At 32.1% G+C, this 12,230-nt stretch overlaps 1 protein-coding gene across 4 annotated transcripts in view; it reads left to right on the top strand.

Moving 5' to 3' along the window:
- Window positions 1-12,230, top strand: part of PNUTS (Phosphatase 1 nuclear targeting subunit) — a 22,533-nt gene that overhangs the window by 3,332 nt on the left and 6,971 nt on the right. For all 4 annotated transcript variants that reach the window (XM_018446717.1, XM_018446716.1, XM_018446714.1 and 1 more), the window contains 4 exons: window positions 566-750; window positions 1,751-3,678; window positions 11,899-12,122; window positions 12,202-12,230. The exon at window positions 12,202-12,230 is cut by the window's right edge and continues 113 nt beyond it. In XM_018446717.1, coding sequence (XP_018302219.1) covers window positions 566-750; window positions 1,751-3,678; window positions 11,899-12,122; window positions 12,202-12,230 — 2,366 coding nt within the window. The remainder of the gene's footprint in view (window positions 1-565; window positions 751-1,750; window positions 3,679-11,898; window positions 12,123-12,201) is intronic.

The following is a 12,230-nucleotide window of genomic DNA, read 5'->3' as shown; positions in this document are numbered from 1 at the left end:
TATTCGGCTATCTTTAAATATTAATATCTCGTTAACTATTGCGCAAACTGCAAAATGGTACAAAACTTTTCAACTCAGTTCGGTCCGCTTTACCTACTCATGGTGGGTGATGTGATCTGTTAAAGACACCCTGTATATATCATATTATAAATATTTACTTTTTTAAATGAAATATTTCTACAATAATAAATCATGGATTTAATACTGTACTATAAGCTAATTGTTCAGATATTTATATCAGACTGTTGGAACAGTCTAAAATGTCTATAATCTTTAATTATTCCCGATCCTTTCTTATGTGATAAAAGAATTTATTTTTTGGATAAGAAATAGTAAGAAATTTATGTTTTTTTTTTTACTTTAAATCATCTAAAAATTTTATTTAAGTTTTATAATAAAAAATGTCTCCATAGCTGAAAACTTCTCAAGTTTTTCTCCAATATTTAGATAAATTGTATCTTTTATTTTTAATAATTTTTTGGCAATATTTTAAGGTTATAATCATTTTGTTTTTACAAATGCATTATATATCAATAATGTTTTTCTTCTTAAATTTGTATTTCAGCCACGTATAGATCCTCTATCGTTACTCAAATGCCTTAGCGTTTTATTGGGCCCAACAGGAGGTATTAAAAGTAGAGAAGAAGTTCATCGATTAGCTAATTTAATGACAAAATTTTCTAAGAAGCTTGTTTCAAAATGCATTTACATACAAATATTGAAAACCACTAATACGGACTTGCTTAGTCAGTAAGTACTTTAATAAAATCTATATATTAACATTAAATTTTACACACTTCATTATATATCATTTTTCACCATATTTAAAATTAATAATCAAAATAAAAAAAAATAAATTGTTATTCAGCATGTTGAGATACACAAGTATATATAATTCGTATGTTTGTGTAAAAGAAACTATAAACATGCAAGAGAAATTTATGAGAGGCTCAGAACCATTAGGCGGTGCTTATGGTGTACCGTTTTTACTGATACGGGCCTTACATCTCAGTATACCAGAACTCATTTAGAATTTCATAATTTATTATCAGATCTGTATGCTATCGCTAAAACTTTATAGAAGAATAATATTATATATATATGAATTATTATATTTAATATTTGTGTGAAATCGTCACGTACCGAGAGCTTCCAGATTTCAGACGCTACTATATGAATACTGCGAGTGGTGAGGGGATGGAGGGGATGGTCTGGGTAACAATGAGGGCACGTTCATACCTTGATGGAAAAGCAGAAAGCGGAAAAGCAGCAGCCAATCAGAACTCGCACTGGTAGTCGACAATTTCGGCTTTTTGTACTACTTACTACCAGCGCGAGTTGCGATTGGCCACTGCTTTTCCGCTTTCTACTTTTCTGTCAAGGTGTGAACGCGCCCTGAGGTGTGGCGACAAAAGAATTTGGTCGCGTTCAGCAGATTCAATTGTTGCGGAGCAAATCCGTGAGTGCTCGCTGCTATTGGATGATCTAAAAGAATACACCAATAGCACCGAGCGCTCAATTCGTTCCGCAACAGTTGAATCTGATCCATTCCCCCACCGCTCGCAGTATTCGTGTAGCAGCGTCTAAAATCTGACGGCTTTGCTATATCTATTCTTCAAAATATTGACATTTTAAAAAGTATTGAAAAATTAGAATTTAAAATGGAGTATATAATTTAAGATAACATATTATTTATCCGGTAGTACAAGGTAATAGATTATTTTACATTTTACACTTTCTTCTTTTACAGATTTATGAGCGCTGGAGGATGGAATCTCATTCATACATGGCTCACTGACGGCATTCTTGCCAAGAATTGGGCTCTCATTCAAGAACTTCTCGAGCTTCTGCTGCTTTGTCCAGTAGATATTGAACGGTTGAAGAGTAACAATTGCCCAAAGTTAATCAAGGGTTTGTCGAAGGAAGGTAGTCATCAAGGTGTTCGGACATTGGCTAGTAAACTTGTAGAGCAGTGGCTGAAAATTGTAAAGGGAGAAGCGGCGCCGAATTCGGTGCCGGCTCAAATCATGACGGTTCCAGTACAATCGAATGCTACTGTTGCTCAAACCGCGACTACTCCTTCATCATCACAACAACAGCAGCCGCAGCAGCAGCAGCCGCAGCAGCAACAGCAGCAATATTCTGCAAACACTCCACAAATTGTAAATGTTACTGAAACTGCAACTATTCACGTACAGGACTTGAAGCCCGAACAACAATCTACTGTGAGTATTCCAATAAATCAGCAAGATCCAGAGAAGCAGCAACAACTGCAGGAAAGGCTACAACCGCAAATGGTGCAAATTGTTGGCAAGGCTCAGCAAACACAAGTACAACAAACGCAAGTAATACAACAACAATGTAAAAAACAATCCTTTGTTGTTGTAACGACGACGACGCCTTCAACAGCACCACTGCCTGTTTATAAGATTACTATTCGCGATGGCAATCAAGTTCTCACGAAAGTAGAGACAGATGCCGCGAATATAAATAACGCCCTAAATACAACTAGTACGAGTACGGATAGTGAACAAGTCTTAAATGTTAAGGAAGTTAAGCTAGACTCGGAGGAGTTAGACGAGACAGAAGAAAATGGCAGTGCGACTATCGGTCGAGACGATGTAGTAGATGTTGTACAATCAGACGATTCGGGACACGTTCCTAGTGAAGTGAAACAAACTCTAGTTAGTTCTAAAGATAATGAGGATACTGAAGGTGTTAAAAGCAAAGACATTAAAGACTCTAAAGACATTATCAGTAGTGATAGCGGTAAATCTAGTGACAAAGAAAATAGGGACTCTCATAAAAAAGATGATAAAAAATCTAGTAGTAGTTCTGATAAGAAAAGTAGCAGCCATCATCATGGCTCCTCTTCGTTATCGTCATCGTCTAAAAGTTCTAAGCATAGCACAAGTTCCAGTGCTCATCGCAGCAGTTCTACATCCCATAAATCTAGTAGTCACCGTTCTGGTTCTAGTAGTAGTAGTAGTAGTAGTTCTAAAAACTCCAGCTCTAGCAAAGATAGGTCTTCCAAGGATAAGGATAAACATCACTCCAGCTCATCCAGCAAGCATAGCTCAAATAGGAGTAAATCGGAGCGAGACAAGGAACGGGACAAGGAGAAAGAGAAGCAGAAAAAGGATCAAGCCGAAAAGGACAAGGCGACTCTGGAGAAGGTACAGGGTGTAGCTTTGAGTTCTAAGATGGGTAAGATACCGAAGAAGCGAACGGAAGATGAAAAATCAGGCGATACAAGGAAGTCTTCAACCGAGTCGCGCGATAGCTCGAAAGAAAATAAAGAGAAGGCGGATTCGAAGAAGGATGTTATTGCGACAAAGCAAATTATTACCGAAAAAAAGAATATATCTATTTCCATTGAGAATAGAAAAAGTAGCCAAGATTCAGGGATGCGACCAAAGACGGTGAAGACGTTTAACTCTAAATTCAGATCTACGGGTCTAGAAGAAGAAGTAAAACCACCACCACCTAGATCGAAGAAAGTGGCTCCTGTTGTTGATAAGAAGATTCTACCTCCGAAATTACCCTTGAAGAGGCCATCGCCCATGAGAGACGTTCCATTGGTGGAGAGACGTATGAAGGTATCACTGGATTCACCAACAACTCCACCAAGCGACGAGAAAAAGGGAGGAATTAAGCTGATTCCGCCAAAACCCAAACGTAAGTATGCTGGTATCCTATTACAAACTGTGTATAAAGTTTCTTTATTAATACATGATTTTTATCATAATTTTCTTTTAAAATACTGATACTTTTATATTAATTTAAATGTAAACATATGCTAATGTCCTTAGATAAAGCAGTCTATAGATTAAATTTTTAATTACCTAGAAATTTTACTCTATATACACTATACATGATTAAACTTTAAGTTTCATTCAATATGAATATCAGAAATATAATTAAAACCTTAGAAACATTTTTATATTGAATTATTAATATTAATTTTAAGGAAATAGTAAATATAGAAAAAATCTGTACAAAAAAAGAAAAAATATCGTTAAAATCTCTTAATATTTTATTGATTGAAAAAATGTATCAATGGCTCAGTAAAAATAGCAAAAAAGAAGTATACAATAGAGTATAAAATGTATATTTTATATATGTTATAATTTATTTAAAAAATTTGAATTTATATTTAAATATTGTCATATAAATTTTGTTTTATAAATATGTAATTTAACATATTTTTATATATTTCAAAATATATCATTTTTTAATTATATGCATTTAATTATAAGCAATTATATTATTATGCATATAATTTTTATCTTTTATTACATTAAAACATATTCTCAATGATATATTAAAATTCTCAATGAGAAATCGAAGTAAATAATTAAATATATAAGTATATATATATAATTATTAATTTAAAATATTTTTTATACTCAAAATATATATATTTAGAATATAAAATGTGTTATTTTATTACTGCTCTCTTTAACAAATTTATTATCTATCTTTTTTATAACAAGACAATGGTTTTTTATTTTATGTATTGTATAGGCTCTAAGTTCTATTTTGATAGAATAATGATTGTAAATGAATAATGACTGCTTAAGCTTTGTACATTGGCGTGCTGCATTATATATACTTACTAACTCTGTAATATTGAGTTTGCAGATGGATGGCCACTGAAGACAAACAACCAGATCCGGTATTATTTAACGCGATATTTTTACATATTACGAATATTACTGATGGTTTCTCTGTTTTGATATTACATCGGACATTTTTTGCCTATGTGTACCTTTAACTATTGTTTCTTCCAGGCATATCATAGCGTAATATTTTTTAATAGTATACCCTTTCTCTATTTTCCCCAAAAAATTATTATTAGCGTCTCGTAGAAGATATAATAAGCCGTAATGACTTGTTCCTCGTGCAGTATGGAGAATTAACGGCTCTTATTGTGTTCTGTGCGAATCACAGAAAATTAACATCTCTTGTTAGAAGAACGAAGCCATTAGGATTGACATCAAATGACATTCGACTACGAACTTTTTCATATATTAAGAATCTTCGATTTAGCAGGTAATCGATAAAATATTCATTAAAACGCGATTTTTCCAATCAGTATTCACGCGATTGAAAAAATATATATATTTTATAAGCAAATTTAATTATTTGGGGGAAGACACATAATTTCTCTGTTGAGAACAATAGAGAACATAAAAAAAATGTGTTCTATTTCAATACGGATGGTGAGAATTGGGCATGTGTTTTAATCTTCGATATATGAGTGAAGCAACAATACGAAGGCATCACACTGGAATAGTTCTCCTAATTCTAATCTTTTACTAGGTAAGGCAACAAGTCTTGTCTATTCATATATATATTTCTTCCTTTGTACATGTACACCCTTCTTAAACATTTGAATAAATTTATCAGAAATCTAGAAATATTTAACTCGTCGGTTTCTGCAATACTACACATCTTGCTTGCTGTGCGAGCAATTGCTTTGTGCATTACTTTTTGATAACGAGTAATCGTATGTATCGCGAGCCCATCCAGATTTCCATCCTCTCATTGATTCTTAACGCGCAGAATATAACGTAAATATTGCTTTGAATTATTCGATTTTTGGGAGGAGGATTATGTTAACACATTTCTCGGATTACAGTATTGTGTTTAAATGAAAGTTTCTTTTATTTACATGAAAGTAATTCCATTAGTCGTCGAGTATATCCCAGCTAAGTGTATTTAAACAAATTTTGCAAAGCGTTAACTGACAAGTGGGAAGATTACAAAATTTATACAGAATTTGTTATATCGGATGTTACAAAAAATATAATTAAGAATTTACACAATCGGGCATTTGCATTTAGTTTGGTGCAAATTTCCGATAGTGGAAGTCCTTAGATAAAGCAGTCCAAACAGAACCTGCCAAGTTATGTTGACAGGCAGAATACAAGCGTAATACAAATATTGATGTACCGAATTTGCTGTATTTTTTGAACGAATTTACTACTATTCTGTTAACCATTCTGTGAACAGTTGCTGGGATATATATTTGTTTGCCAACGAAATATGAATATTATGTCCGAGGGATATTGGCGGATAATTTATCATAATTTTTTCATATGTACACAAATTTGTGAATTTATCAGAGAGAATTGAAATTTGCGTGGGGCAAGTGATTCAACACCTTTAATAGATGTGCAAGGAGAAAAAGTGATGAAGCATTATTTATTTTGTGAGAAAGAGGGAGAGAGAGAGGGAGAGAAAGAGAGAGAAAGTGTACGAAAAGGTTAAAGGACGATTGAGAGTGTGACTGAGAAAAAGAAGAGAGACTGATGAAGAACTAAAGAAAATAGCGTGAAGCAACGTTGAATAATGCGGTGGACCGATGGATTGAAAATAGCACTGAAAGTGCACGAATTCCCAAGCTGCATATTCGACGTCTTCGAGCAAGAAGGCCTCTCGGACCAGCAGGCCCCCTTTACAACCACCGACATCGTCGGCATGGCGCTTCTTTGCTAATTGTTCATGTAGCTAAACGAAATCGGAATGAAAGAAATAGGGATCGTAGAAAAGAGATAGAGGGCCAAGACAGATCGCGCTCCAAAATTTGCAGCTCAAACGTGTATCTATATAGGATCCTCTTTTGCAGTTTATTTGCATTTGATCGATGGAAAATGATATTGTTAAGAAATTCTTTATAATTCTACAAAATTATCAGAAAGTAATTCTTTTCTAAATTATTCGCAAAGTTTCTCTTCGCGATAATCGCATTCGCTTCAACGAATAAATGTGCGATAGAGCACGTGTACAACGAAAGTTGTATAACGCAGCTTGCACGAAGCTTGATCTGTATCCGTGTCGCACGGCGTCGATGCCGTGAAATGTCAATTTTCGCGCTCGCAAATTTTGGTGTGACAATCTCATTGCGCGTCTCGGAAAAATTACGTAAGATTTGATTTTTGGGAAGTTATCTCGTGGACGTGGGAAGCTCGCCGCATCGAGAGGACGGTGCACAACGAGGTTCGTGAGACGAATCACGTGTTCCGGCCCACGTGTCGGCGATGAAATTTTGTTGCATCGCGACGATTTCAGCGTCCGAGTTCCGTCCTGGGTTTGGGACCGACTTACGTGGACTTACGCGCGACATCGTGTGTAAGTTCAAACGAAATCGCGCTTTCGCGAAAGGTACACTATCGCAGAGACTAATGTTTTTGCGACCGTCTCCACGCCGATGCACGTGCTCATCGTCCGTGCGTGTGCTGCCGTTGGCTGACGTATACCGCGCTACGGGATCCATATCTACTAATCGTTCGGCGCACATCGACCCGCGCCGGACTTGATTCCTCCTTGCGCGGCGTCCACCGCTCCCGTGAGTCTTGCGGGGACGGAAAAACTATTCTATCCGAAAGAGTGCAAATATATGCATAATTGCGCTCGGATAATAATTTTTCTTGATTTATCGATACGTAATTAATTGATAACTTAACATGATTATTATACGGTTGGCGATCGCATTTGAAAGAACGCGGAAGCGTTTTCTACGATCCTCGCACGTGCTTTTATATATATATATATATATTTTGTGATATTTTTATACACGCATGTAGAAAGATATTCTATTTTGAATTGAATAATATATAAAAGAGGAAATATATAAAGACACGATCACGGCAGTATCTAATTATCGATTTTTATCCTAGCGCGTTTAAAAACTTTGAATCGGTGGAAAATTTATTTAAATCTTATATTTTTTAAATATTAAAAAGCAAGAGTCGTTTTCCATCAAATATATATCTTCTAATTGATATATACTTGGACTGAATGGTTTTACAAACAAACTATTTGCAGAATATTTGCATACAATCAGATAGAATATTTTTATTGTTTTTATACGCGTTGACATACACACGTTGCCATATTGTAAATTCTTAGGCTAATGTTTAAAATTAATAGGCAATAAGTCCTATTAAATGTACAAATAAATAAGATAATCTCGAATTCATTTCGGAGCTGTAATATGCGCCGATTTAATTAGTACTGTATTGAATTATGGATTAAAGAGTTTGACATTGCTAGCAGAGTGATTGTGCTTTTTTAGAATGCGCGTCTAAATTTATCTTTGGAATATCCTGAAACGCTTGCCCGATAAAAAAAGCTTCTGTTCTGCGAACAGAATATTTGCTGTTATTTAATAACATATTAATTTGTTATTCTTATACAAATAATACCGTTTCAAATGCACATTCAAAATTATTTTTAGATACAGCAGATCGCAATTTAAGTAGATATTTTTAATGTTTAATTTAGTTTCAAATTGTTACAACTGTAAAAAATATACGTTTATATATAATAATATTAAATGAATACAAAATGAATGATGAATAAATAAAACGGGATATAAATGTTTATATAGTTTCATATTAATTTAATTAAAAACACGAGACGATGAGAATTGTAATGATTCATTTCTTATGTATATATGTATTGATGTATATATACATAAGAAAGTTCTACTAGTTTCTTAGACGGACGATTGGAATCGTTTATATTTTTGTTATTTGCACGAATGTATACGTGAATACAAGCCAAAACGTAGTTTCAGATATATTTTTATACTGCTAATGAGATCGTTTTTTATTCAATGAATTTCAATTCTTGCAAAATTGTGAACTTTCACATAATTTTTTATCGACGTGACGCAATGTGATGAGATATTTAAAGACCGAGGATTGCGTCAAGAATACCTTGATACACGAAATACAGAGATTCGAAGAAACTCTGCTTAGTGAGCAGATAAATGTCATGTTTTTTCTTTTTTATCATAGATCTATGTGAAATAAAAGAATCCTTCATAATACAACCTATACTCTCCTTAATTTTTATGTTAATTTCTGTTGTGCTTTTTATTTCAGTATTGTCAGTGTATATTCTCTAATATTTGAGATATAACTCCGTTATCCTATTCGTTATTCGAATTTGTGGATTTAATTAGGATATCTGGAGATAGTATCCAAATATTGATAGCATTACTCTACACTGTATCCTTTAAAATATTAAAAAGCTAGTTTAATATAAATCCTATTTTGTTTGTAGTGTGTTGATATAAATTAAAGTCTTTTTGTATTATTTGTAAAATGGGACAGCGATTCTATACGATGAAAGTAATTATCCATATGAAAGTATTTATATGAAGGATGATGAATTTATACATATGAATGATAATAAATTGATGCATATGAATAATGATATGCTTTATTGTGTTATGATACATTTCTCTAAGATTATTCCTTATGTTAAATTGCGATTTAAAAAAAAATAAAAATGATAAATAAGTGATATCTTTCTTAATCGCCATATTAACATAATGTTTATGTATGTAATAGCACTTTTTCATATATATGTATATACAGAAATCTCAAGTAGCACAGCAGCGCTTGCAAAGCGCTAAAAAAGTAACTATATGCGCTTCTTTAGCCCTTTCTTAACACTTTGTGAGCGCTGTGTGCCACTTGGGATATCACTTTCACAATTTGTAATAGTCAAGATTTTATTGAAGCGACTCAAATTTGTTTTCATAATAAATAGACTTATATTGTATATATATATAAAGACAACTGTAATTTAAATACAATTATTACAAATTATTTTCATCTTTTTGCTTATGAATATACGCAATCGCAATTGTTATCTCTATTTTGTATGATTTTTATGTGCAGTAAGAATAAATATAAAAATTCATTTTATAAAGAATGTGTATCAAAGAAATATATTGAATAGTTTAATAAAAACTAAGTTTTGGATTAAATTAAATAATAAATATCAAAGAAGAGCATGCTATAAGAGTCAGCACGGAAGTCCTGTCGTTATGAATTTGTTGATAATAAATCCATCACACAATCCGTTCATGGCTTTCATAACAATCGGATAATGTTTTACTGTCTACCAATAATTTCACGGAAATTTTATACTGAAGAGAATTCGAATTGTAAATTGAAATTTCTATATATAATTGTATCATGCGTTCTAGCGTTTTTTTACAGAAAAATTCTTTTCAAATATTTAATTAAATAAAGTTATTAATACCCAAAAAAAACTCTGTGCCGGTTCTTAATGGCGTATTCTTCTTTGATATTTATTGTTTAATTTAATAATCATGTGAAATAATACCTAATATTTATCTTACACTTTTCAGCGCTGTAATTATACTGTGATTTAAAGAAATATATATTTTTTTTGTAAATCGTTATTGCCTTAATTTTAAAATTTCTTTATATAGTAATATTAGATTAAATTGCAGAAATTTATTATATAAAATTTAAACGTACGTATAACATTGTTAGAATATTGTTGATTTATATTCGATATATCGAAGATTTTTTTCTATTATTATAGCATGATACGTGCAACATAAAAATTTCAATCTTGAATATATTTTATTCAATTTAATAAAAATAAAATTTGTAAAGAAACACTTGTTACTTTCTCTCAAAAATAGATATTAAATAGATATTAAAATATTACAAGTTAAAAAAGGTTTAATAAACTCAATTTATTAAAAAAGTATACGAGCTCTCTAAATAAATATTTGTAGTTAATAATATATAATATTTGCATGGGATGCATAATTACTTTTCCTTCAAAATCGTTATAGTCTAATTTACGTTTATGTTGTACACACATTCTATTTCTTACGGCTTGTATATCGCCTACGATCTAGAAATATAATAACACCATTATTATTGTCTAATTTGTTTCTTAATTATTTTTATATTATTTATATAACTAATATCTATATGTGAAACAATGTAAGAAATTCTTTTAAAAAATATATTACTAGTTTAAATCTATATTTCTTTTCTCTTACAGGATGTATTGAGCAGAATTGAAGACAAACTCATTTCGGCGAACAAGTTATCGTTAATTTCCATTATGAAAAGTGTTTCCTGACATTAAAGAACTGGGTAACGATCATGTAACTTTTTCGCTAGAGCGGAAACATAAAAAGTGAAAATTTTTATGTATGTATGTTCGTACAAATACACACATCATACAAAAAAAAATTTTCACTTTTCACCCTAGGGGAAAAGCTATACATGATCGCTATCCTGGTATTTTACTTGCAGCTGCTGAAAAGTGGGAAACATTTTTTTAATTTTTTCAGATACCGAATATCGAATATTATTAAAGCAATGAATGAATCGTCATGACTTTGCGACTATCGGTATAATATTTTTACGTAACAATTTTTGCAAATCACATATCCATTTACAAAAACAATAAAATATAAAATTGCAGCTTGAAAATATATTTAACGTAATTATATATACAAGTATTTCCTACTATTCACAGGCATAATTTCAGACGTGAATTCAAAAAATATGATAAGTATAGTTTATATAAATATATTTTTTTTAAATGGTGAATAGAAATTATTGAAAAAATTGACAAAAGGAATTATTTAACGAGACAAGAATAATCAAAATTGAGAGTTCGGAAATGGAATAGAAACAACATCTACTAATTTGTTTCATCACCTTGATGCCAAGAGTTTCTTTGTGGAATTATGCCTATGTTAGGAGAAACGCTGTATATTTATAAATTTTTATAGTAAGATGAAACGTATCGCTGTTTTTCAGAATTGTTTTAAGCAGAATTTCCAGAATGTGCTCCAGCTCTCTTATTTCTTTTAGAAAATCTTGAAATCTTAAATATTATTCGGCTTTGATGTCGTGGACACTGCAGATTTTCGTATTCACGTTTCTCAATTGCTTTCAATTTCAGATACCAGGACAGTCGAGTTGAAATTAAATTTTGCAAAATATTTTTTTACTGACAGAAAAGTTGCAGATTCGATAATTTATTGTTGTTTTCTCATCATTAACAATAATTCTCGAATTTTTTTTCTGTTTTCAGCGATGATGCTACAAGAAAGCGACATGTTCATGGATGCTCTCACTGCGTCTACCAAGAGCAAGGAACCGAGGAAGCGTAAACGGAGAGCTTCGATCACGAAAGATGGGCCCTCAGAAACTAAGAAACAAGAAATTGTTAATTCCGATAATCGCGAGAGCACGCCACCACCTTCGCCTTCAAATGTTGAAGAGAAATCGCCGGTTGCTCTCAAACCTAATTTTAAGGTAAATATGTCGGATATAGAGTTGGATATAACATTGTTAGTTGTATAAATTCATTACGTAATAACTTTGTTTTTTATAGTTCTATCAGGACACGCTGGAAATAGAAGA

Source organism: Mycetomoellerius zeteki, unplaced genomic scaffold (genome assembly GCF_001594055.1).
Source record: "Mycetomoellerius zeteki isolate Tzet28-1 unplaced genomic scaffold, Tzet1.0 scaffold188, whole genome shotgun sequence".
NCBI lineage: Eukaryota > Metazoa > Arthropoda > Insecta > Hymenoptera > Formicidae > Mycetomoellerius > Mycetomoellerius zeteki.
This window is presented reverse-complemented; position numbering and strand designations above follow the sequence as displayed.